Source organism: Oryx dammah, unplaced genomic scaffold, assembly GCF_014754425.2.
Source record: "Oryx dammah isolate SB20612 unplaced genomic scaffold, SCBI_Odam_1.1 HiC_scaffold_25, whole genome shotgun sequence".
Classification (NCBI taxonomy): Eukaryota; Metazoa; Chordata; class Mammalia; order Artiodactyla; family Bovidae; genus Oryx; species Oryx dammah.
In genome coordinates this window covers 18,743,570-18,765,339 of record NW_024070209.1, presented here as the reverse complement: position 1 = coordinate 18,765,339, position 21,770 = coordinate 18,743,570, and the positions used below count along the sequence as shown (strand labels likewise).

The 21,770-nt window shown below is 41.3% G+C and overlaps 2 protein-coding genes across 4 annotated transcripts in view; one reads left to right on the top strand and one right to left on the bottom strand.

Annotated features, from left to right (window-relative positions):
• FEZ2 (fasciculation and elongation protein zeta 2) overlaps positions 1-8,562 on the top strand; it is a 44,241-nt gene extending 35,679 nt beyond the window's left edge. For both annotated transcript variants that reach the window (XM_040224628.1, XM_040224627.1), the window contains 3 exons: positions 1,783-1,858; positions 4,705-4,770; positions 7,608-8,562. In XM_040224628.1, the coding sequence (XP_040080562.1) occupies positions 1,783-1,858; positions 4,705-4,770; positions 7,608-7,624 (159 nt within the window). In that variant the 3' untranslated portion in view covers positions 7,625-8,562. The remainder of the gene's footprint in view (positions 1-1,782; positions 1,859-4,704; positions 4,771-7,607) is intronic.
• Positions 8,563-9,610: 1,048 nt separating this feature from the next.
• Positions 9,611-21,770, bottom strand: part of CRIM1 (cysteine rich transmembrane BMP regulator 1) — a 208,173-nt gene continuing 196,013 nt past the window's right edge. The window contains exons 15-17 of one of the 2 annotated variants that reach the window (XM_040224625.1): positions 16,203-16,322; positions 13,527-13,714; positions 9,611-12,158 (exon numbers count right to left, since the gene is read on the bottom strand). In XM_040224625.1, the coding sequence (XP_040080559.1) occupies positions 11,982-12,158; positions 13,527-13,714; positions 16,203-16,322 (485 nt within the window). In that variant the 3' untranslated portion in view covers positions 9,611-11,981. The remainder of the gene's footprint in view (positions 12,159-13,526; positions 13,715-16,202; positions 16,323-21,770) is intronic. The other variant, XM_040224626.1, reaches the window with a different exon arrangement.

The following is a 21,770-nucleotide window of genomic DNA, read 5'->3' as shown; positions in this document are numbered from 1 at the left end:
TCAAACTGTCTAGAATTTACCTACTTTTAAATGAAGTTCATCTGTTTTTAAGATGTATCATGTGGTCAGTCAACTCCATTGTCCCCTGAATGAGGCATGAGAGATTATTAGTATAAAATCACACATGGATATAAATATATAGTAAAATGTGTAATGTTATTTATAGTGTTAGTTATATTAACTTTTTTTTTTAATATAATGACTTAAGGAATGTCACGAGCATAGGAAACACAACTATATTGAGTGTGGTTAGTATTACCTTTCACAATTGAAACCTTCACATTAAAAAGAAAACTCTTTACTTCTTAAGTGAAGATTGGGAAAGTGTGCGGAGTATATGTAGCTTGTAGGCGGTTTATCAGAGTAAGGCATTTGAGCCTAGGCTTTTACTGCAGATAGTTTTGTTTTGCTCAAGAAGAGAAATAATTGACTTTAAATAATTCTTCACGTTAATATTTGCAACTCAGAAGTGGACTCCATTAAAGGATGGTTGATTTTTTTTTTTTATTCTAATGGCCTCTCACCTCTCTCAAACCCACAAAATAGCAGAATACCTTCCAAACTGACCCAGCATGTGGAAGTGGGGCAGGAAGCCTGACAGTGTGGTCAGACAGCATGCATGCCGACACGTGGCTTCCTGGTCCTCCTTCAAGTGGCCTGACTTGCATGCTATTAGTGATGGCCCAGAAGGACATGTTTCTGGCTTCCTGTGTATTCTTTACAAAGAAGCGTTTTCTGTTATACAACCCGGGCATCACCTTGGAGAGGCCTACACCAAAAAGATGGTGGAAATTAAGTTTCTTAAATATTGACTAATTCATTGTAAACAGTTATTGTTAAGCACTTCTATTTTGTTTTTTTGATTATGCATGGGATAAAATTGCTCAAAGAGGATTAGGAATAGAGCTGAGAGTCAGGACTGGGGCTAAATAATGGGTGCACCTGGAGATTCCAAGTTAAAAAAACAAACTAGTAAATCTCTAGATAAACACATGCAGAATACATTGAGCTGTACATTTTTTTTGGTGGAGTGGTCAGAAGAGAATCTGGACAGTGATTTTTAGATTATGCTGTCATGGGACACAGTTACAGAACATTAGTGATACTTGTGAGCCTTGAAGTAGTGAACCAGATAGTTTGTCTTGATATCAGACATGAATTTTCATTATTCATTAGGCCCATCTCTCCTTTCACTTTTCTCTTTTCCTTGAATACCTTTGTGCATTTATAACTACTTACACAGTAATTTAAAATAACAGTAATACATCTCTAAAATTACTTGAGTTTTTCTTTTTTAGCTTTTGGAGAAAGCTGGAATGTGTTTTTAAAATTGTCAAGTTACCCATGTGACTGTATTGTTCAACCAGGAAAAAATGGTCTGAAACAGAATCATTTAACTGCTGGGAACTATTTTGTTATTCAGAATGGTTATGTAGTTGCGTTTAAATTACCATTTCAAAAATGTGTTGAAATATGCAAGGAGAATGTTAGATAAGACTTCACTTTAACAATGAACAAATTGGGCAGATCACCCTCCCACACCTCCTTCTGTGAAATTTTCAGTAACTGAAAGGAGAAAAAGTAGATATTTATGTAAACAATGGGCTTGTATGAAATAGAGGTGGGCAAAAAAAATGAGCTCTGGCTGAGATAGTAAGATACCTGTGTTCATTGTTAAAGTGGCTCATGTTTCATGTTATAAAACAAACCTTCTAGTAACTATATCACATTTTTACAGAGAAGGGAATGCAGATTCAAGTGACTTTTTTTTTAACTTGGCAGTACTTGACAACAGTCATTCCTTATGAGAAAAAAAATGGACCGCCATCTGTTGAAGATCTTCAGATATTAACAAAAAGTAAGCAAAGATGAAAGTAAACTGTTACCTTATTTACTTTTGCTGATTCTGAACACTTATTTTAATTGTTGCTGCTGTTTTATTTTGTCAATTTAGGATAGCGGATGATGGATCTCATCATTTATTCTTTCGAGAAGGAAAACGTAAATGGCTGTGACATGAAATCCAACTCTCACTCTAGAGCTGATTTGTATTTTTCCTGTTTTTCTTCACTTTTGAAACATTTACAAGCTGAACTTTTTTGGGGAAAAAAATGTAACTTAATTTACCATCACCTATGGTATATTTAAGAATATTCAGTAAAATAAGTGCTTCATGGATCTTATATTAATATGACTGACAGTATCTCAGTAGGAATGACTTAGAGGTGCAGCCTAAAACACTCCTTTCTTAGGAACGCAGAGACGAAGGTAGGTAGTTACAGGTAGAAAATAAGTTGATAATAATATTTTAAGTACTTATTCACTAAGCAAGCATTTACTGAAGGCCTACCCTGGGACATGCTGTTCTGGGCACTTGGGATACTTCAGTGAATAAAGCAGACAAAAACACTCCGCCTTCAGTGGCCTTGCATTTTCAAATAATTTGTTAGACTTAAGAGACACTCACTATAATGTGTATCTATAATAGCTATAAATGAGCCCTAAATTCTGGTTCTGTCCCTGTTTTTTTTTTATTTACAGGCATTTCTGTTGGTCACAGTGAAAAATTAGGATTAACATATTTGCTCTATTTATCTCATAATAAATAGATGATGTATAATTTGGTACAAGTCAATCACTTGGCCTTGTTTTTCTTGAAAGGATTGAATTTACTCACCTATTCGGTTTTTTCTAATCATAAATGTTTGTGGTGACTAAATTAAAGAGGGAGCCATATGAGAGAACATCACAGGAGTGGATATTAATGATGATCTGGATTTTGGAGTTTAGGGCTATGGAGGCATAGGTAGAGGGAGCTTGAGGAAAGAAGTGTGTTATTTGCAAGCAGCCTGCCTACTAACTGAAGCTTTTTTTTTTTTTTCTTTAAGAATTAATGAATTTTTTATTGGAATTTTAGGATTGACATATTCTTTCCTTTGAACAAAACTTCAAAACATTTCAAGCTTATTTGATGCCAGTCTGTCTAAAAGAATTCACGGATTAAGTGGGCGGCCAGTCCTCTGTGTTTCAGGAAGAAGTTACAAGTGTTCAAGGCCACATAGCAGGGACTCCCTGGTGGTCCAGTGGTTAAGACTTTGTGCTTCCACTAGGAAAGTGGCTAATTACAGAGCCACCTCTTGTAATTCCCAGTCTACTGTGCTTTTTAATAATGCTGGCTTTGGTGTGTGATTTTATGTAGAACTGAAAATAAGTCTAAAATATGACTGAAAACAGAAATACTGAACATAAGTTATTTCTCTAAGAAGGGAACAGAAATACTACCTAGAAGCCAGGAATACTGAGAAATCTCAGCTTCTCAGATCAAGGACAAGCACATACTTGGCCAAACCAAAGTCCACATAATTCCCACATCAAAATGCCCTAGGCACAGAGTCTTATGATGTCTTTGTAGACTGACACAACTTGGAATTTGGGATGAGCGAGCGTACATACAGTGTGTGAATGAGTATCCAAGTTAATATACTATATACTATATCAATATAGTAGATGGAAGGATGACCTTTACTATGAACGTTTAAAAGAGTTTGTCTCTTGAAAATTTGGGGGAGAATCTGAGCCTCTGCCATTCCTACCTGTAGATATCCTGCAGGGGAAGCCCTGTGGAGACAGTCGGTGTTTAGATATGTAGCCTTCCTCATAAAAGCTATTGGAGGTGCAGTAATAGTTGTGATAAGAATTACAAGGTTGTTAGTTATGATGGTAATGATGGTCATGCTTACATAATGTGTATTATGTGCCAGACACTACTTGAAGTCCTTCCCGTCTAAATTGGTAACTTCATACTCACAATAACCCGGGGAGACAAGTCTAATTATTATTCTCCCTTCACAGATGAGGAACTGGGTGGTGAAGTCACTTGCTCACACACAGTCCCACTGCTAGGAAGTGGCCGAGCCAGGCTTTAAACCCAGGAAGGCTGACTTGCCAGTTGCGCTGGGCTGTCTTGTCGTCCATCTGGGGGAGAACAGTGAGGATGCTCCGGAGAGGGTCTGAGCTGGCAGTCACTGTGAAAGGACAGTTTTCTTCGTGGGTTTATCTGAACCCAGGTGGTCTAGATGCTGTTTATCCACTCTGATAGTATCTGTGTCTTCTGTTATGTCTTTGCTCAGAGATCAAATTGTCAAGGATTCTCTTTAGAATAACGCTGACTCACCCAGGTCCCTCTGCCATTTTAAGGAGCAGGCAGCCTGGCAGGGTGCTGGCTTTATGGAAGTCTGTTCTTCATTTTATTCTTTTCTTTAAAAGTTTCTGAGAAGGCTGACAGATAATGCTCCTTGTAGAGTGCAGCTAACTCTTCATTTTTCTAAGAGTTTCTCCAGCTCAGGAGACCGCAGCACTGAGGTTCTCCTTCCCAGAGCTCATAGAAGCACACATTTTGGTAACTTGCTTGCCAGTATTTATGAAGACAAAACCGAGCCTCTGTGTAATAAACCCAGTTCCTCTTTGCTGCCTCACTGTTTAGAAATTTTAAATCAAGGGAATAGCTCTCAGGTAGCTGTAATGTTCTTACCTGAATGAGGACTTATTCAGCTATAATAAATTCTTGTCCATTTGCAGTTGTAGTCTTTCATCCAGAAGATAATCAATTTGCATGAATTGGTTATACCATGTAATTAAGACTAAGGCTAGAATGATATTGTCTGAATTTGAAATCATTGTTTTCTTTTTCCTTTTATTTTATAGTTCTTCGTGCCATGAAAGAGGATAGTGAAAAAGTTCCAAGCTTGTTAACAGACTATATACTGAAAGGTGAGTTTTTTTTTTTTTTTTAAGATTTTTACTTCATATTGGAGTAAAAAGGTGAGTTTTAGAATAGTGTATGTGCAGTAGTTGGGAAGTTTTGATTAGTCAATAAATGTATCATCTTGCTAATAGATTAAAAAGTAACTTCTAAATGTGCAACTTTTCTTTATTGTATTTTGCAGCATGAGGATAGATATGTAACTTACTTATTTATGCTCCCAACATAATAAAGCATGGTTATATAAAATTTAGTTTTTGAGGTCCTGGGCTGGAAATAATTTTTATAGCTAAATTATAAACATCGAGGAAGGCAGTGGAGGAAATATTATGGAGATATTGCCATAATTATGTGAGTCTTGGGTATTGACACTGGGAGGATTTGAGAAAGGTGGCCTCTGCCATCTTGGGGACAATAGAAGGAGAAGGACAGATGAAAGCCGGAACATTCAGATCAGTTAACCATCTCAAAGGGACTGTGGACGGGATTGGGTAAGGGACAGGGCAAGTAGGGCGAAAGAGAAAAAGAATGGATGTGCACAAACAGAGGGCAGTGAAGAATGAGCCGTGGATCTTACGAAAGGTCAGGATCACACAGGATGGGAACAGTGATGAGGCAAAGAAGATTGTGTGAGACTTTAATGACATCACCTACTTTGCTGAGGAAAGAACAAAATTTGGATAATAGAGGGACTGAAGATCTTACTTAATTCTCAGCAAAGCTAATGCTTTTGAATGGAATGATTTCTTTGAAAGTACGTTTTCCAGGTGGCAGATTTTCAGGGCAGCGTAGGCTGCACCTTGTGGTGCTTGGTCCAAGTCGGAGAGCAGTCCTCTCCTCTGGTCCCACTTTTCTTCTCTGGGTTCTCAGTCTTCTCCATCAGGAGCTGCTAACTGAACAGAAGTTTTGGGATTTGTGACATGTTCAGTAACTCAGACGGGACTGTTCCTCAATCATAGCTTGATAGAGGAGGAACTAGCACAAAGTGAATAGTACATAAGTATCACGGGTTAACAGGGGGCTTAGGAAAGACTAAATAGACACGATCGTGTTTTTAAGTAAGCCGTGTTTTCTGATGGAGGGCTTTCTCTTCCTGCTGCATTCTCAATTTTCTGAAAACAAAAGCCTGACCTCTCTGTCTGCTTTTGTGTTGTGCTAGCACTGGCATGAAAGCTGGATCGCTCTGAGGTTTGTTCTTTATAGACGTGAATCAGGAATGAGATGCGCATAAAGAACATGTCTTAAGTTTCAATTGGAGTGGGTTGCTAGGGTACTGCCGTGAGAGCCAGGGATAGAACCAGCTTCCCAAACACTCTCTAGCTATTTTATCATCAAACTTCACGGGAGAATTGTATGACCCAGAGAGCAGAGCGCTCTGGGGTGGGGGTGGGAGGTAAGTGATTTTTACTTTTTTCCCTGAAAACCCAGGACTGTAACTCTGACCCTGCCCTGCCCCCTGTCCCGGTGACCCAGTTGCCCGCCCCACCTGCCAGCCCACCTCTAGGTCAACTGTACCAGCCGCTGACAGGCTGCTTGTGTGCCTGTGTTGTGGTCTTGTCTTGGCTTTGTATTGTAAGGACTGGGTGGAGAAAGAGCTGGGGTTCAGACTAAGGAGTGACTCGATAGCTCAAGAAAATGAAGAGGGGAGGGTAACACTCAGAGGTGTTCACATGCTTGGGAAGGTGAGCATAGAAGGTGATTCGAAATACTCTTTCCACCTATTCTGGAAATCCACAGCCAGTTAGTGATTTCTCTTCCTTGGGGATCAGTAGAACACTTTACTTGGGAAGGGGGTATTGTTTAAGGGAGAACTCTTCATCCCTTTTCTTGGTGGGATTTTCTCCTTGTTTTTAACACCGGTGACTATGGGTTGTGTGTCGATGTGTTTGTGTGTGTGAGTAGCTTGGTCATGTCTGTTCAAGGGAAAACTCCTCATCCCCTTTCTTGGTGGGACTTTCTCCTTGTTTTTAACGCTGGTGACTATGGGTTGTGTGTGTATGCGTGTGCGTGCGTTAGTCGCTTGGTCGTGTCTGACTCTTGGTGACCCAATGGGCTGTAGCCCATCAGGCGCCTCTGTCCATGGGGATTCTGCAGGCAAGGATACTGGAGTGGGTTGCCATGCCCTCCTCTAGGGGATCTTCCCCACCCAGGGATCAAACTCATGTCTTTCATGTTCCCTGCATTGGCAGGTGGGTTCTTTACCCATAGCCACCTGGGAAGCCTGGCTGCCTACATATACCACCTTAATTTCAGTGCGAAGGTGACAAGTGAAAGAAGGTAGAAAAGTGGCCTCATTTGACCTAAGATGGGGTGGATGCTATGGGCTATTAAGCTTCTCTTTCTCACCACTGCTTAATCACGCCACTGTAGCCTGCTCTATCCCAGCCCTCAACAGCTGTACCAAAGGCTAGTGTAGCTCTGGCTGCCACTGTGCTGATCCAAGATAGGAAGAAAGTGGTATGCAGAAACTTGCTTCCTTCTTTGGCTTCACCAGTGAGCCGTCTGCTGTGTTACAAGCCTCCAACAAGACTATTATAGGTTTGTATCTCTAACTAGTACCCTGAGAGACATGACCTCTTGGCATCTCATTTCTGGACAATTCTAATCAGTGTGTCTTGAGAAAACTCTTCATTGTTGGGTATAGCCTTTGATACCTTTAAAAAAAATGCTACTATAGATACCTATTAATGTTTAGTTTTGTTTAATGGTGTTTTTTTATATACATATAGAATGTATATAAAATGCATATACATATAAATGTATATAAATATATATATACATCTTATGTAATGTATACAAAATACGCATTTCTATTCAAAAGTTTTTTTTCTTCCTCCTCCTCTAGTTCTGTGTCCTACATAGGGCAGCATCACTTCAGGAACAGCTTTATCCTTCGTGGGCAACAAGCTACAATTCCTATAGCATTATTCTGAAAGCTGGCTACTATTACCTTCCTGCTGTTGGAAACTCAGGACACTTGAACTTGGGTTTGTGATTCAGTATTACTAGATCATGCCTTCTCTAAATCTTTGTATCTTGAACTGAGAGAACCATGGCACTATTTTGGATTCTAGAGTTTTTTTTTTTTGTTAAATACTAACAATTATGAACTCTTCTCTGGCTCTGTAGAGTATGGGGGAGTGATGTTCACTGTGCACACGCAGCTATATTTTTCATTAACGGACAGAACATCTGAGTTTTTACGGCTTTCTAGATCTAAACTGCACTCACTCAAGAGCTAGATTAAAGCATTGAGATTTATACTGTAGCTGTTCTTCGGTGATGGCAAGAACCAACACTGATTTTTTTTTTTTTTAATAAGAGAACTGTCAGTATAAACATTACCTACCAGTATTTTCCAGAGAGACTGAAACCTGGGGTTTTTGGAAGAAGGGAAACCATAATATACATTATCTTGGCTTAATACTTTGTCAAAATCAAAACACCTGGAGATGGTCAATTTTAGGGCTTGCTGCGCGTCTCACCATTGTTCAACTTTTAACCGTTAAGCTGTGACATTCACTTTCAGAATCTTGTCTTGTTCAACCTTAGAGGTTTCCATGTTTCATTTCACATGTCTGTGAAGAAGTGTCCTTAAAAGTGTCCTTGGTATCTTTTAAGGTGCTTAAACCATATGCTGCAGCAGTCCCGTTCCCTCTATTTTATTCATGCCTGTGTTTTCCTAAAGCACTAATTCTAGGAACAGCTACTCATGGATCCATCCCTAGTCATGAAACACCTTTGCCAGGTCCAGTCAAGTCAACTCCATTTAATAAATGTTGGAAAAAAAGTAGCATACATTTGAGAATTCTGAGTTTTTTTTTAAACTTTTCTTCCCTGAAGCATGCTGGATTCCCCCCCCTTGCTATTCCACACACTGTCTTATTCCAGAGCATGAGCTTGTAATAGCCTCATGCCTAGTGGGGTGTCGTGGGGGGAGAGGGGCATTTTTCAGATAGTGATAAGCTCCTGTGGAATGACAGAAGTCTCGTCTTTTCCTGGGTCTGTGAAGCATTCCTGACAGCCTCTTCCCATCACCAGCGTGAATGTAAGTAGAGTCTGATTAGCCATCAGATACTTCAGATCCCACTTAAAACATCTGTTGAGTGTACAGAGGCCACTGTGTTCCTCACTCTGCTCAGTAAAACATGAAGACGGCAACAGGTCAGTTTGGAGTTTGGTGCCAGCATAGCATGTCAGCCTTTCTCTAGGGCTTTGTGTAGGTGGAGATGGTTCCTTGTTTTATTCATGTCTTCATAGTGACTGTGAACAACTTGTCCCATGCTCTTGAACTGATGAAGATTCTTACCAATAAAATTGTCTTATACAAGAGGGCAGACTAAATAGCAAAAGAGCTGTCTTCTGAAGCCACTCAACAACAGTCTGTTTATAGTTCCTTCTTAAGTTGATGCATCTGAACTGTATGAAAAGAATGGTGTTTTTTCTGATCAACTCAAAGGCCGTTTTTAATGAGGATTCCCTGATTTTGCTTGGTAACCTCATTATTCCTCAGCAGTAAACCCTAGAGTTTCCCACTGCAGCTCTTTTCCTACATATGATGAATGACACTAATGATGAGATGGGCATATTTGATTGGTGACTGACAACAGGTAGGTTTTAACTTTCCCTCACAGCAGCCTCCTTGGGCTGTACACTTGGTGGTGGGCACTGGGGTCGGGGGAGGCCTCTTTTTTGTCTCACAAGGATTCCTTGGGAAAGGCTTGCCTTCTGAGCAAAGCACTGGGGCTGTTTGTGATGCTGGAGACTCGTGGAACTGTCAACCTTAACATAAAAGGATGAGTCATCTTTCACACCTCAGACAGACTCTTTCTGAAAGCGACATCATGGGATTTGGATTCAAAGTGTTTATTTGCTGCCAAGAATCAAGTTGCAGGTAATCCTCTTACAGCCTTGTTTTTTGAAGAAAACAAACTGTAGAACTACAGTGCACTCCAAGTGCCATATATCTATTTTATTCTTCAGGAAATTATATTTTTCTTTTACAGAGCACAACAGGAACCAAAGTAAAAGAGTAATAGATACAGCACTCAGGATAAATCAAATCTTTAAAATAATAAAAAAATTTACACCTTGTCCTATATCCTGTTAGTATTTTCATAATATGGCCATGATTGAAAAAAACAAAAAGCAAGCATTTACAATTTTTTGATAGACTTTTTATGCCAGGAATGGTTAATTGTCAACAAAAATTTATACTAATCAGGCTGATGTAAATCTATTTTGGTAGCATATCATTAACAAATTTATTTTGGAGATAGATAAAAATATTGCCCCTTGATAATAAATCTTTTTTTTCTTTGATGCAAACAGCTAGAACACCTTTTTCTTTTCCTTTTTTTTTTTTGATATTCTAAGACAAAAGAAATGGTTAATCTTCAGATTAATAAATTAGGTCATTATAATAATAAATTAATTTTTTTTAAAGTTCAGCAACCTCTGTCCAAGTATTTACAACAATACTTGAAAGTTCCTTTACAAAACAGAACACGTTTTCTTTTCACATTAAGCATACTGGGTATCTGTGTCTTTCACAACAAGCATTTTTAAAAGAAAAAAAAATCAATGCAACAAATGGGTAATTAGTATAAAAGTGCTAAGAGCTGTTTGATAAGTTTAACACTATAGTATACAGTCAGTTATATCTGAGGCAAACTACAACAAACTTCCAGCTTCTTATGGACAATATTCCAGTAGTTGTTTCAAACAGTTGTTTGAAAGAAGAAAAAAAAATCCAGGAGCTGATTAGTGATGCAGCTAAAACTGCCATCGATGTCTCTGGCCAGTGAGCGAATTGAAAACTGAAAGCAAATCCAAATGAGGAAGAATTTAATAAAGGAATACCTTCTCCATGGCAGGTATGGGGCTGACTGCTCAAGGCGTGTGCATACACACACATACACTCACACTCACACACACATTTCTCTTCCCAATTAAACTGCAGGTAGAATGAGATTTTGTGTTAGTCAAAAATTTGTGATGGAATGCCTGTTTGTTTTTGTTCTGGTTAAAATCTCATAAAAATACATTCAACAGGAAAACATAAAATTGTATGTGTATAAATATATATGCATATATATATTATATACACACGCACACAAATACTTTTGTTTTTCTGAAGCATAAGAGTTACATAAATATTCCTATAATTGCTAGAGTTTAAAGAGGCATAATTTTTTTTTTGAGCTTCAACCAAGGTGCTTGAATAATATACAATTAAAATGAAGTAGTTTCTATTTTGTAGATTCAGTATATAATAAGGAAAAAAAAATATCCCCGAACAGTCTTTTTTTTTTAAAAAAAGTTTCTTTTTAAGCTAGAGCTTCAATGAAAACTATGAACAACCAACAACAGAACAGAAGAAAGCGACAAGGAAGTGTAGCCCTGGAAATGCCTGGTGACCTCACCCTCTCCTCCTTCCTGCCACGTGGCCGGCAGAAAAGCTCCAGTGCTCACGTCAAGAAACGACTCGGGTCCTGATCATCTGCTGACTCTGCTAGGAACTGGTTGATTGGCTCGGAAGAAAAAAGAAAGCAGCAAAAAGTATAACTGTGTAGATCCTTAATCACCCGCTTTAGAGAAACGTGGCTACCCCACGCCTCCTGCTTCCTCGCCGCCTACTGCAGCTGTGACTGTATAGAAAAGAAGCGTGTGGCTTGAGGCCTGGGATGGCTATCAAAAGGGTCTGGTGCTCTTGTCTGGTAGTCTAAGGTGGTTACAGGCAGAAGGATCGCAAGGCCTGTTTTCCTGCTCGCTCAGGCCTGAGCTTTGCAGCAACCAGTGCAGTCTTCCGAGCAACAGGAAAAGATATCCTCTGGGCCACTGGACTGGACTTCTCCCCAAGCAGAGCTGACCAACTGTGTCTTTCCACCACCACCCCCCTCCCACCCATTCTCCCCAACCAAACTCACTGTCCCCACCCCCAAGTTTCTCTACAGCTACATTACAAGCAAATACATCTTAGCAACTTTGAAACCTTTGGTTCTGAGACACCACTTGGTCAGTCATCTTGAGGAGGAGTGGGAATGCTTGCTCTGCATGCCGCTGCCGCCAGAGCCCAGCCCAGGAAGTCCTCAGCGCTGTACATCAAGTCACAATCCAATACAATCCACTAAGCAAGTGCACGAATTCGAGTTTACTTTTTTAAAAGCAGACTGAGTCGTTTTTCTGTCTTTCAGAACCTCGTTGGCGCCGCCTGTCTTCACACTGTTTGGTAGAAATTGTCTGCCTGTAGGTGGTTCTGTTTCTGCATGCTGTAGAAGCCACTGAATCTCGCGTCCGGTTCTGCGATTCTCAGCATTCTCTGGGAACCGTCCACCTGGACCCGGGTTCCTTTCTTGTAGTCCACAGATACCAGCTGATTATTTAAAGAAGAAGGCTATTTCGGGAGAAGGGGGAAAAAAAAACCATAAAGAATTAGCTGTGTTATGTATCTTGAATCAACAGATATCTAGGCCTCATTCAAGTGAGATAATAGCATCACAGTACATGGATGAGCGGGCTACATGGGGTAACAGCCTGTTCTTTTTGAGGGGGTTGGGGCATGCTGCATGGCACACGGATCTTAGTTCCCTGATCAGGGATCGAACCTGTGCCTCCTGTAGTGGAAACAGAGAACTTTAACCACTGAACTATTGGGGAAGTCCTACCAACTATACTGGGATACTGAAAGATTGTGTTTAAAGGTAAAATGCCAATAAGTTATGTCAAACGAGGAGATAAAGGAACTGAAAAAATACTGAAGTGACATAATTATTTTCAAATCCTTGAAGTACAGATCAGTGCTTAAGAGAGTTGAAGGATGAATAGAAGGTACCAGGTAGGCAGCTGTTAAGATAAATGGACCATTTTGAATCACTCAGGCTGTAGAATGAGCATCCCGGTTTGGGCCAGTCCCTCTGTCTCCAGCCACACACTTTCCCCAGCTCTGCAGGTGGGGACTGTCCTCTACAGCCCTGTATCCCAACCCAGCAGCAATTCATGTATTTGTTGGAAAAAATCAGAGGCAGGCTATTCCATCTGATAAATTTTCTGTGAAAGGGTTATCTGGATGATAAAATGGCTGTTTTCAATTCTTAAGGTTGTATGACTTTTTTCTTGAGTAAATGAATTACTTCCTCCTTTTTAAAACAGGCAGATTGAAGCCCTTTGTATTGACAGTAAATACATGTTCTTTCTGCAATAAGAAATCTGCCTTTCTCCACCCTGTCTGGTATTATTTCATGCAATGTCTCCATCTGTCGCTGCCCTTCTCCTTTCTGCTTGCGTTGGACATGTTTCCCTGTCCTTTGGACTTCTGTACATCTTCATGAGCTTTCAGCTCTCCTCTTACCCTTTTCTGAGTGTTATCTTCTACCCTTGTGATTTTTTCTTCCTCTCCCAATTCTATGTTGATGGATGATTGAGAAATACCAAGTGATCAAGTTGTAATCTCTAATATAAACAACAGTGACTTAAACAAATACCCTTGGATTGATTCCTATTTGAAAACTTTAAATTCAGGAAATTGGACTTGTAAAAAGGGTCAGGTTCGTTAACCGATGGATGATGGAGAATTCATTCAGTGACTGATCTAGCCCCAGGCAAGTACTATATATCTGATCACTACAGCCTGATGTACATTTGAGGCCATGAAGAGCAAAATAAAATTCGGCTGGTAGAGCACATATCCAGCAACTAAGGAAACACGAGCATGGAGGCTTTCCTAGTTTGATTGTTTAAGAGGTTGAAACTGTCAGGACAATACCTTAGTTGGTGTTCGATACCAGCAAAGCAGTGGTATCCACTGTTTCTTCTGATTGATGAACAGGAATGCTATTATGATAGAGAGGCCTATTATTATGGGAACCACAACCGAGGCAATGGAGTCCACCGAAGAATCTTCTGAGTTCAGCCTGGTGTTATCTCTGTAATCTATCTGGGGGTGACCCATGTCTAGGAGAAAAAAAATATTACAAGCATTTATTACCTAAACCAGAATTTTTAAGGATTATCTTAATTACACTGCAAACAGAGATCAGTGGCTTGGTTTTATCGCTTCCCAGTACTTTAAGGCTAAAACATGATTAAAGTCTAATGTGGATCCAAAGAGCTCTTATGAAAGGGCAGAACTCTTAGGATGGATGTAAAAAAAGGAAATATTAGGGTGAGAAGGTTTAATAACTGGGCAGGATGATACTGATTCCAGCTAGTCAAGAAAATAAGATTCTTAATATAGACTTTAAAAATGACTAAAAAATATTTTGATTAATGTTAACCTTTATGGTCCTTCTAAGATTCTGAAACAGAAATATCAGCTTTCCTCCCTGCTTATTTATACTAGTAAACAGGAGGCAAGGACAAAGTGCATGCTTCCACTTACTGTAACAGATCAGACTAATTAGTAGTGCACTTGTAAAAACCAAGCCAGGATCAAAAGCTTGGTCTGTTGGTTGATATTTCAGTTTACTGAGCTCTAAGCAAAAATGCTTTAGTTTTCATAAACAATAACAATTCACTGGGCCTGTTAGATCATTTTCCTGTATAATGGACATTTAATTTTGCTCTTATAAATGAAGGGTCTTTTTGTTCTTTTAAATCACCATTCTTTAACAAAGGTAAATATACAGCAATCAGGAGCGCTCTGAAAATGTCCTTATTTTGTTTGAAGTAAACCACTGTAGTCAGGATCAGGTTAGTGAAAGACCAGGTTAGTGAAAGGTGCGGAACACATACAATCAAAAGGACCTGATTTTGAACTATTTTGAAGACTCAGCTCATGAAGCAGCACAGCTTTGTGATAATACTGTCTTTAATTTAAAACTCAGATTTTTATTAGTATACTTCTATGTGTTTGTGGGGGGATGGAAAGAAGAGACCCTTTCTAGTCATTTTAGCTACCATAAATGGTAATACTTTATAGGAGGTGGGAAAAAAGCAAACGTGTTTATCAGCATCAAAAAAATGCAAAAAAGATAAAACATTCTATTGATGAATTCAGGGTGCAAATACATAATGAAGAATGAACTTGTAGCTTCCCACAATATAAATGATATTGGAAGTATTTTTAGGAATATATGACATAAGATTATAAAGTAAATTGAGGCTTGGGGAAAGAAAAATGAAGCTTCAATTGAGATCTGTTAAAAAAAAAATTTAGTCTTTAAATTGTTTTATGGCCTAAAAGCAGGCCATAAAATTGAGCTTTAAGCTTTCTAGCAGCCAAAGCAAAAATGGAAACAAGCATCACCAATAAGATTCACACTGTCTTTAAGATGAAAACAAAGCAGTTGCTTAGAAGCATAGATTTCCTTGGTATCAACACACGAGATTTCTCCTAAGGGTCTTTATAGCACAACTACTATGTAATTCAGAGTCCTCAACATAATAAGTAAGGGCTATTCTTGTGGCCAAAACTCAGCGCCCAGAACAGTATGTGGCACCGAGCAGGCACTAATATTTACTGACTGAATGACTGTACACATAATGGGAAAGCGGCCTTCAGTCAGCAGTTAGATAAGGAGCCAAAACATGGGCCCAGGAATTTGGCTCTCTGGTCATCTGGCTGGGTCCAAGCATAACACTTAGACAACATCTAAAGTAAGCGATCGTTAATCTCTCAAGCAATGAATTCAGTTCTTCCAAAAGAAATAACAAAAACTGTCTTAACAACGGTTTTGAAAATGTCCTTGGAATAGACAGGAGGCAGTACCGAGTCATGGCTAAGAGCAAGCTTACACTATTTTGATCAAGAGACCTACTTCGAGATAGAAGGTTAAGACTGACAGGAACTTGGCCCTGCTTTGCCACTTAGCTGTTGAGAGGCAGCATAACATCTCTATTGCATACAACTAAAAGGGCAGAGCAGGAAAAAAAGAAGCATGGAAAAGCCTGATGAGTGGGAAAACCAACATATCAGTAATAAACTGGACTCTCAGAGTGAAAACTGCCCGGAGGCAGAGGGCAATCTTAATGCATAAATGCTTGATAGAGGGTCCACAGGGGCAGGTGAATAATTTATTATTACTCTGCTTACAAAGTTTATTCACATACATACATTTGAGAGATGGCTTAGAAATTCCAGATACCACGCTTTTATGACCAGGAACATATTTCTTTCCATCATCACTAAGTTTCTGAGCATGTGGGGCCGGAAAAGGGGCATTTTATCTGAAGACTTACTTCATCATCCCAGGCTGTTAAATATGTTACAGCCAAGCAGGTCTTTCCTGGACTGGTTGGTTGAGATTACTTGGACATGTGATTTAATAGGTTACTCAAAAGAAGTTTTGAAAATTTAAAAAAAAAAAAAAAAAGTAAATCATACACATGACAGATTTGAGAGAAGTGAAAAGTGATGAGAGAGGATGAACTCAGCTTCCACTGTGCATTAACTGAGCACCTGCAGTGAAATAAACTCGTATCTGCTGACTTCGGCACTTACCTCTGGGGAGATGGATAATGTCGTTTTCACTAGGTGTGGGCCACAGGGGGACCTCCATGTCAATCTCCCGATGATTTGTCTTCTCAATGGGTATATTGGTTGGTTCTGGGACGTACATTTCTAAACAGAAGGGAACATTTTTTTTTTGTAAGAGATGATTAGCGGGGGTGCATTATTGACTTCTCTCTCCTCAACCCAGGTAGACAGTGCATTCAGTTCACTGCAACACAACACAGCATGTCCTGGGACACAACGATCCGGTTCCTGCACTGACATTAATGCCCGAGAGTCACTCCCTTTGCAGGGCTGGGAAACATGTTTTACAGCCATTTGAAAGGGGGAGAAGTTTACTCCCCCACCAAACTCGAAAGCTCTGCTTTTTCCTCACAAATGCTGCTGACTACAGATTTGTGCAAGCTGATGGGCACTGGCTGAAATGAAAGGGCTTCTTTCACTTTCCATCAGCTAAATTATACTTTAATAACTGTTGCTCTTTAATCCATGAGTGTTGAATCATTTATATGAAACATGTCACAGGAAGTGAAAAAGTTAAAGCACCTTCATTCTTTATTCATTTCCCCTTCACTCTGTTCCCCTCAAAAGGAATGGATGTCATAAGGTGCTGTCTGATTTAAGTCTTACGTGTCTGCTCTGTTACTCCTGGAACCATGTAGGCTGGAAACTGAACTTGAGTAAATATATTATCTAACTCAATCATACAGACACTTTGATCAACAAGATACTACAACATGAAACAAAACTGAGAAGAATGATACATTTGTTAACCCCAAATATCAGGAATATATTCCTAACTTCATCTGGCTAACAATAATTAGCCAACTTTTAAAAGAAATAATTCTTAAGAAACCTCTTTTTCCAACATATGACAGAAAGCTGCATCAAACACTTTTCTTGGCCAAGTCCTGCCATGTTATTAACTGATTTTTATAATAAGGTTACCCAACATCGGCAATACTAAATACTAATAAACAGCCTTGTGCTGTGCTGTGCTTAGTTGCTCAGTCTTGTGTCTTTTTGTGAACCTACGGACTGTAGCCCGCCAGGCTCCTCTGTCCATGGGGTTCTCCAGGCAAGAACACTGGAGTGGGCTGCCATGCTCTCCTCCAGGGGATCTTCCCAACCCAGGGACTGAACCCAAGTCTCTGGCATTGCAGGCAGATTCTTTACCATCTGAGCCACCAGGGAAGCCCAATAAACAGCCTTATTTACACCAAAATAAAATACATGAAATATGTTTTTCTAAGTTGGAATATTTCTCTCAGAGTGATCAATGGCAATCCCAAAGTTACCAGTTTTTCAAGAAGTGAACCTTAAAAAAGACAGATTTGAGAGAAGTGAAAAGTGATAGAGAAGAGAGTATGAATTCAGCTTCCACTGTGCATTAACTGCCCAAGGTTATGCATCCAGGAACGGCAGAGCCAGGCTTCAAATGCAGTCCTGTGAATCCAAAGCCCAGGTCTTCCTACCGTCCCCAGAAATAAAGTTACTTCAGCTTTAGCTTTCTTAGTTAAATTTCAAGACCTCCCCCAGTAGCTCAGTGGTAAAGAATCTGCAGGCAATGTAGGAGCCACAGGAGCAATGGGTTCGATCCCTGGGTTGGGAAGTTCCCCTGGAGGAGGGCGCTGCAACTTACTCCAGTGTTCTTGCCTAAAAAATCCCTTGGACAGAGGAGCATGGCAGGCTACAGTCCATGGGGTCACAAAGTGACATGGTCTACAGTCCATGTCAGACACGACTGAAGCAACTTAGCATGCATGTACTCAGACATGGCAAGAACTAGACACTTAAGAATTTTGAAAGGTTCAACAATTCACTGAAATAAAAAAGAGTTTACTTGAAACCATTTTCATTTACAGAAGAACAGGCCTGAGTATCAACTAGTGATTCCAAACTTTTCTATCATATCTGAGTCCTCCAAGGCCTTATAAAACCTGCTCACAGGCCCTGATTTGTTAGGTCCAGGCTGGACCTGATTTGGTGGTTTTAGGCTGTGTGTGGGGAAGATGTTTATGTGTGGGGATAATGTTTAGCTTGCCCACTGAGACATCTTGGTATACAATACAAATTTCCTGGAGGAATTTGGGAAGAAAACCCCTTGACATTTACACGACATCTTTGCTATGGTGTCTTGAGCCCCTGCCCTGCCTGGTCCAACACACAGCCTTGAGCTTTCTTATCACCCTAGGGGCTGACCTGCCATTGACCTGCAGCTGCCTCAGGAAAAAAGGCTAACATGAGACCCACACGGAAAACCTGTGAATGTCAGCAGCTACGTAGCAAAGACTTCTACAGAGTCCCCCAGGGATGGGGTCAGCTCAGGGTCTTCCTGGGTGACAGCAGCAGAGAGAAGCAACTTTGAAATTCCTGTGCCTGCTTCCTGCCTGGAGGTAGATTTCAGTGAAACCTTCCACACCACACCACACAGGCATGACAGTGTGTGTTCTCTTCCTCCAGGTGCTTAGAAAGGCTCTACCTGGCGACGGCTGGGAATGTTGGAAGGATCTGCCCAGGATGAAGGAGGACCGTTTTACTCAGTGGTTACTTAATCACCATCGTTCAACCAACATTTCATCAATACTTCCTACGTGGCAGGCACTGGACTAAGTCTGGGGCACACAGTTGTGATCAAGACCAATTCTGCCCTCATGGGCCTCCAGTGATGAGTTCCATCTCCCCATTGGGCAGCTCACAGCCTGTCCTCTGGATCAATTTGCTCTGCTAAGCTCAGTTCAGCTCTGATTAAAATCCACCCATAGCACCTCCTGTATCACCAAATATTCAAAGCTCAGTTCAGAGCTCTTGGGTCTAAGGGGAGAGGGTCATTTCCTTTAATGTGAATTTAAGAGGGAAGCCACCTCTGAGCATTTTTGCCAAAAAAGGATAAATCTTTAAAAAAAAGAATGCTTGGAGAAACAAAAAGAAGTGTGGGTGCTGCTGTGTTTCCACGCTGAGACCGAGGCCTGCCACGGCCAGAACCGGCAACAACCCCAACTCTCAAACAGAACCCTTCTGACATTTACTGCAAGAGCCCTTTATAAAGCTGCTGGCCTTGTCGATGACAAGGAGTGACACACCCTTCCCCTGGCCCGGAGGCACAGATCACGGGCACTCTGTCACAATTAAGAATTACAACTGGGTCCAATTTGCTCAGAGGAACCTAAGACGACAGTGGCGACATATTTTAAATTCAGATGCACCGACCTGGCCCATTGTAAGATTCACCTTCCTTAAAATGTCTGTTTCCAAAATATGGGGCAGGGTGCTTGGGACTTGCAAGGTGAGGACACCATTTTTGGGGGGGATGGAACTCCAGGTTAACCCAGGTCCAGGACTCCCAGGTCTGCTTATGAGCTGCGTGGCTTTGGATATTCACTTAACTTTTCTGACCTTCAGTTTTCTACAAAATGGGACAAGTATTGACCAGCAAACCAGTTCACAAGTCTTTTACTCATATCCAGAGGTGGCAAAAGGAGGAAATGCTTGGTGAGGGCAGGGCTATTCAGAATGTCAGATGATGTGTGCAGGGGGCAAAGCCAAGTATCCGGGGGAAAAGCAGCCACCTGAAACTTCAGAGACCACGAGAAATTGGGACAGGAGCCCAGGCTTCCTGGCAGGCCACACTTAGTCAAATGTGAAGTGGCAGAGCTCAACTCACTACAAAATGTGTGGAGATAAAATGGAAAAATGATTCATCAATAATACATCACAAGCAGAAAGGGGAGTTAACAGAAATTAAGTTCCAATCCAATGGTGCACGCTGACAAAGAAGTCACCGGAGAAATCTCTAGTCGTGAGCAGATGCCAGTGAAACCTGCATTCCCTCTTCTGTCACACTCGCAGTCGAGGAGAGGGACCTACCTCTATTCTTGCCACTGCGTCACCTGAACTCAGGTCCTACCATCACACACCTGGGTCGTCTATAAAGCAAGTCACAGCTGTCCTGGCCCCGGGTCTCTCCTGGCTTCAGTCCCTCCTGCAGACCCCAGAGGCTGCCCAGAGCACTTCCATGATGCTGTGTCTCATCTGTTTAAAAAGGAGCCTCCCGAGAAGGATAAAGGACAAAATCTCCCTCTGTTTGAATGTTAAAGCCCTAAACATCTTGACCAAAGCTGTCTCCTCTGTCCTTACCTCCTGCTACTAGAACGCCCTATTGCAGGGGCGTCTGGCCTCCGTCTCAGGGTCTTCGATCAGGTGACTCTTTCACTCCAATGAAGAGAACCCGCCTGTCTTTCAAGGCCCAGCTCAGTCCTTCTTCAAGTGAAAGCCGCCCAGACAGACCCCTCTGCTCCACAGGAAAGTCCTGTCTGTGAATTGAGCACCGTGGTCTGTAGCTGAGATGGTCACGGTTCTCTCCAATTCACCACCCACCCTTTCTTTCTGAAACCATCTAAGCAGACTTTGCTGCCACCACTGTGGGGAAGTGGCTCGTCAAAATGACTTGGATGACGCTAAAGGCACAGTGGTCAGTCCCGATGTCTCACCTGATGTCACCCACCACACTTCCCCCGCCCTTTCTCCAGGTGGCTCCCAGGTCACAGCTCTTGGTGTCTTCCCATGTGGCAGGGGCTCCTTTTCTGTTTTCCATCCCTGACCTGCCCAGATCCCCAAAGTGGAGGGTTCTTGGGCTCAGTTCCAGACTCCCTTTCCTTCTCTATCTCCACTCACTTCTTGGGTGACCTGGTCCAGTCTCAAGGCTTAAAAACCTCCCTTCTATGACAATGTTCAGTTTTGTAGAAACATTTCCTATCTCTCTCCTGAGCCCTAGATTCACGGTCTATTCACTGCCTCCACTCAGGTGTCCAATGGAGATTTCAAACTAAAAAAATGCCCCAATAAAACTGATTTTACACCAGAGTTGCAACTCCATGTTTTAGTCAAAAACATTACAGTTGTTCATGGTGTGCCTCCTCTTTCACTCCTCGCATCGTGTTCAAATCCTATGGAATCTACCCTTTTACCAGAAGCAGAACCCGGCCACTCCTCCCACCTCACATCTACTGCCCCGGTCTCAGCTTCCACTTCTGCAAGAAACATTCCATCATTGCTCTACTCTAAACTCTCTGGAGTCTCTATCTTATCTCAATAAGATTCTAAAATCGCTCGTGAGCTCTCATATTTTGGTGCATGGCTGCTTCTCTGCTTGCTTCTGGTTACCCTCCCTGCTCAAGGGGTCCCACCCACACAGCATCCCTGTTTCTCTCCGAGCATCCGGGCTCTCATCCTGCTTATGTGCAGAGGTCCTCTCCTAATCTGTGATTCCTGCCATCCTTCTGGGTCCCTTATAAATGTCATGCAATCTGTGAGGGTTCCTGGATCATCCAAACATCCCGCCCCTTCTGCCCAGCCTGGCACCCCCCGCCCCCGGGCTGGCTGCGAGTCGCTCCGCGGCCCGTGTCCTCATCGTGCGTCTGTTTACCTGTTTGCTGCCTGTGTCTCCCTAAGAAAACATCAGTTCTGTGTGGATGGGGACTTGCTGGATTCACTGTTTGTCTCCCCCAGGCCTCAAGCAGTGCTTACTGGAGTAGGCATGAAATGAATCTTGGTTCA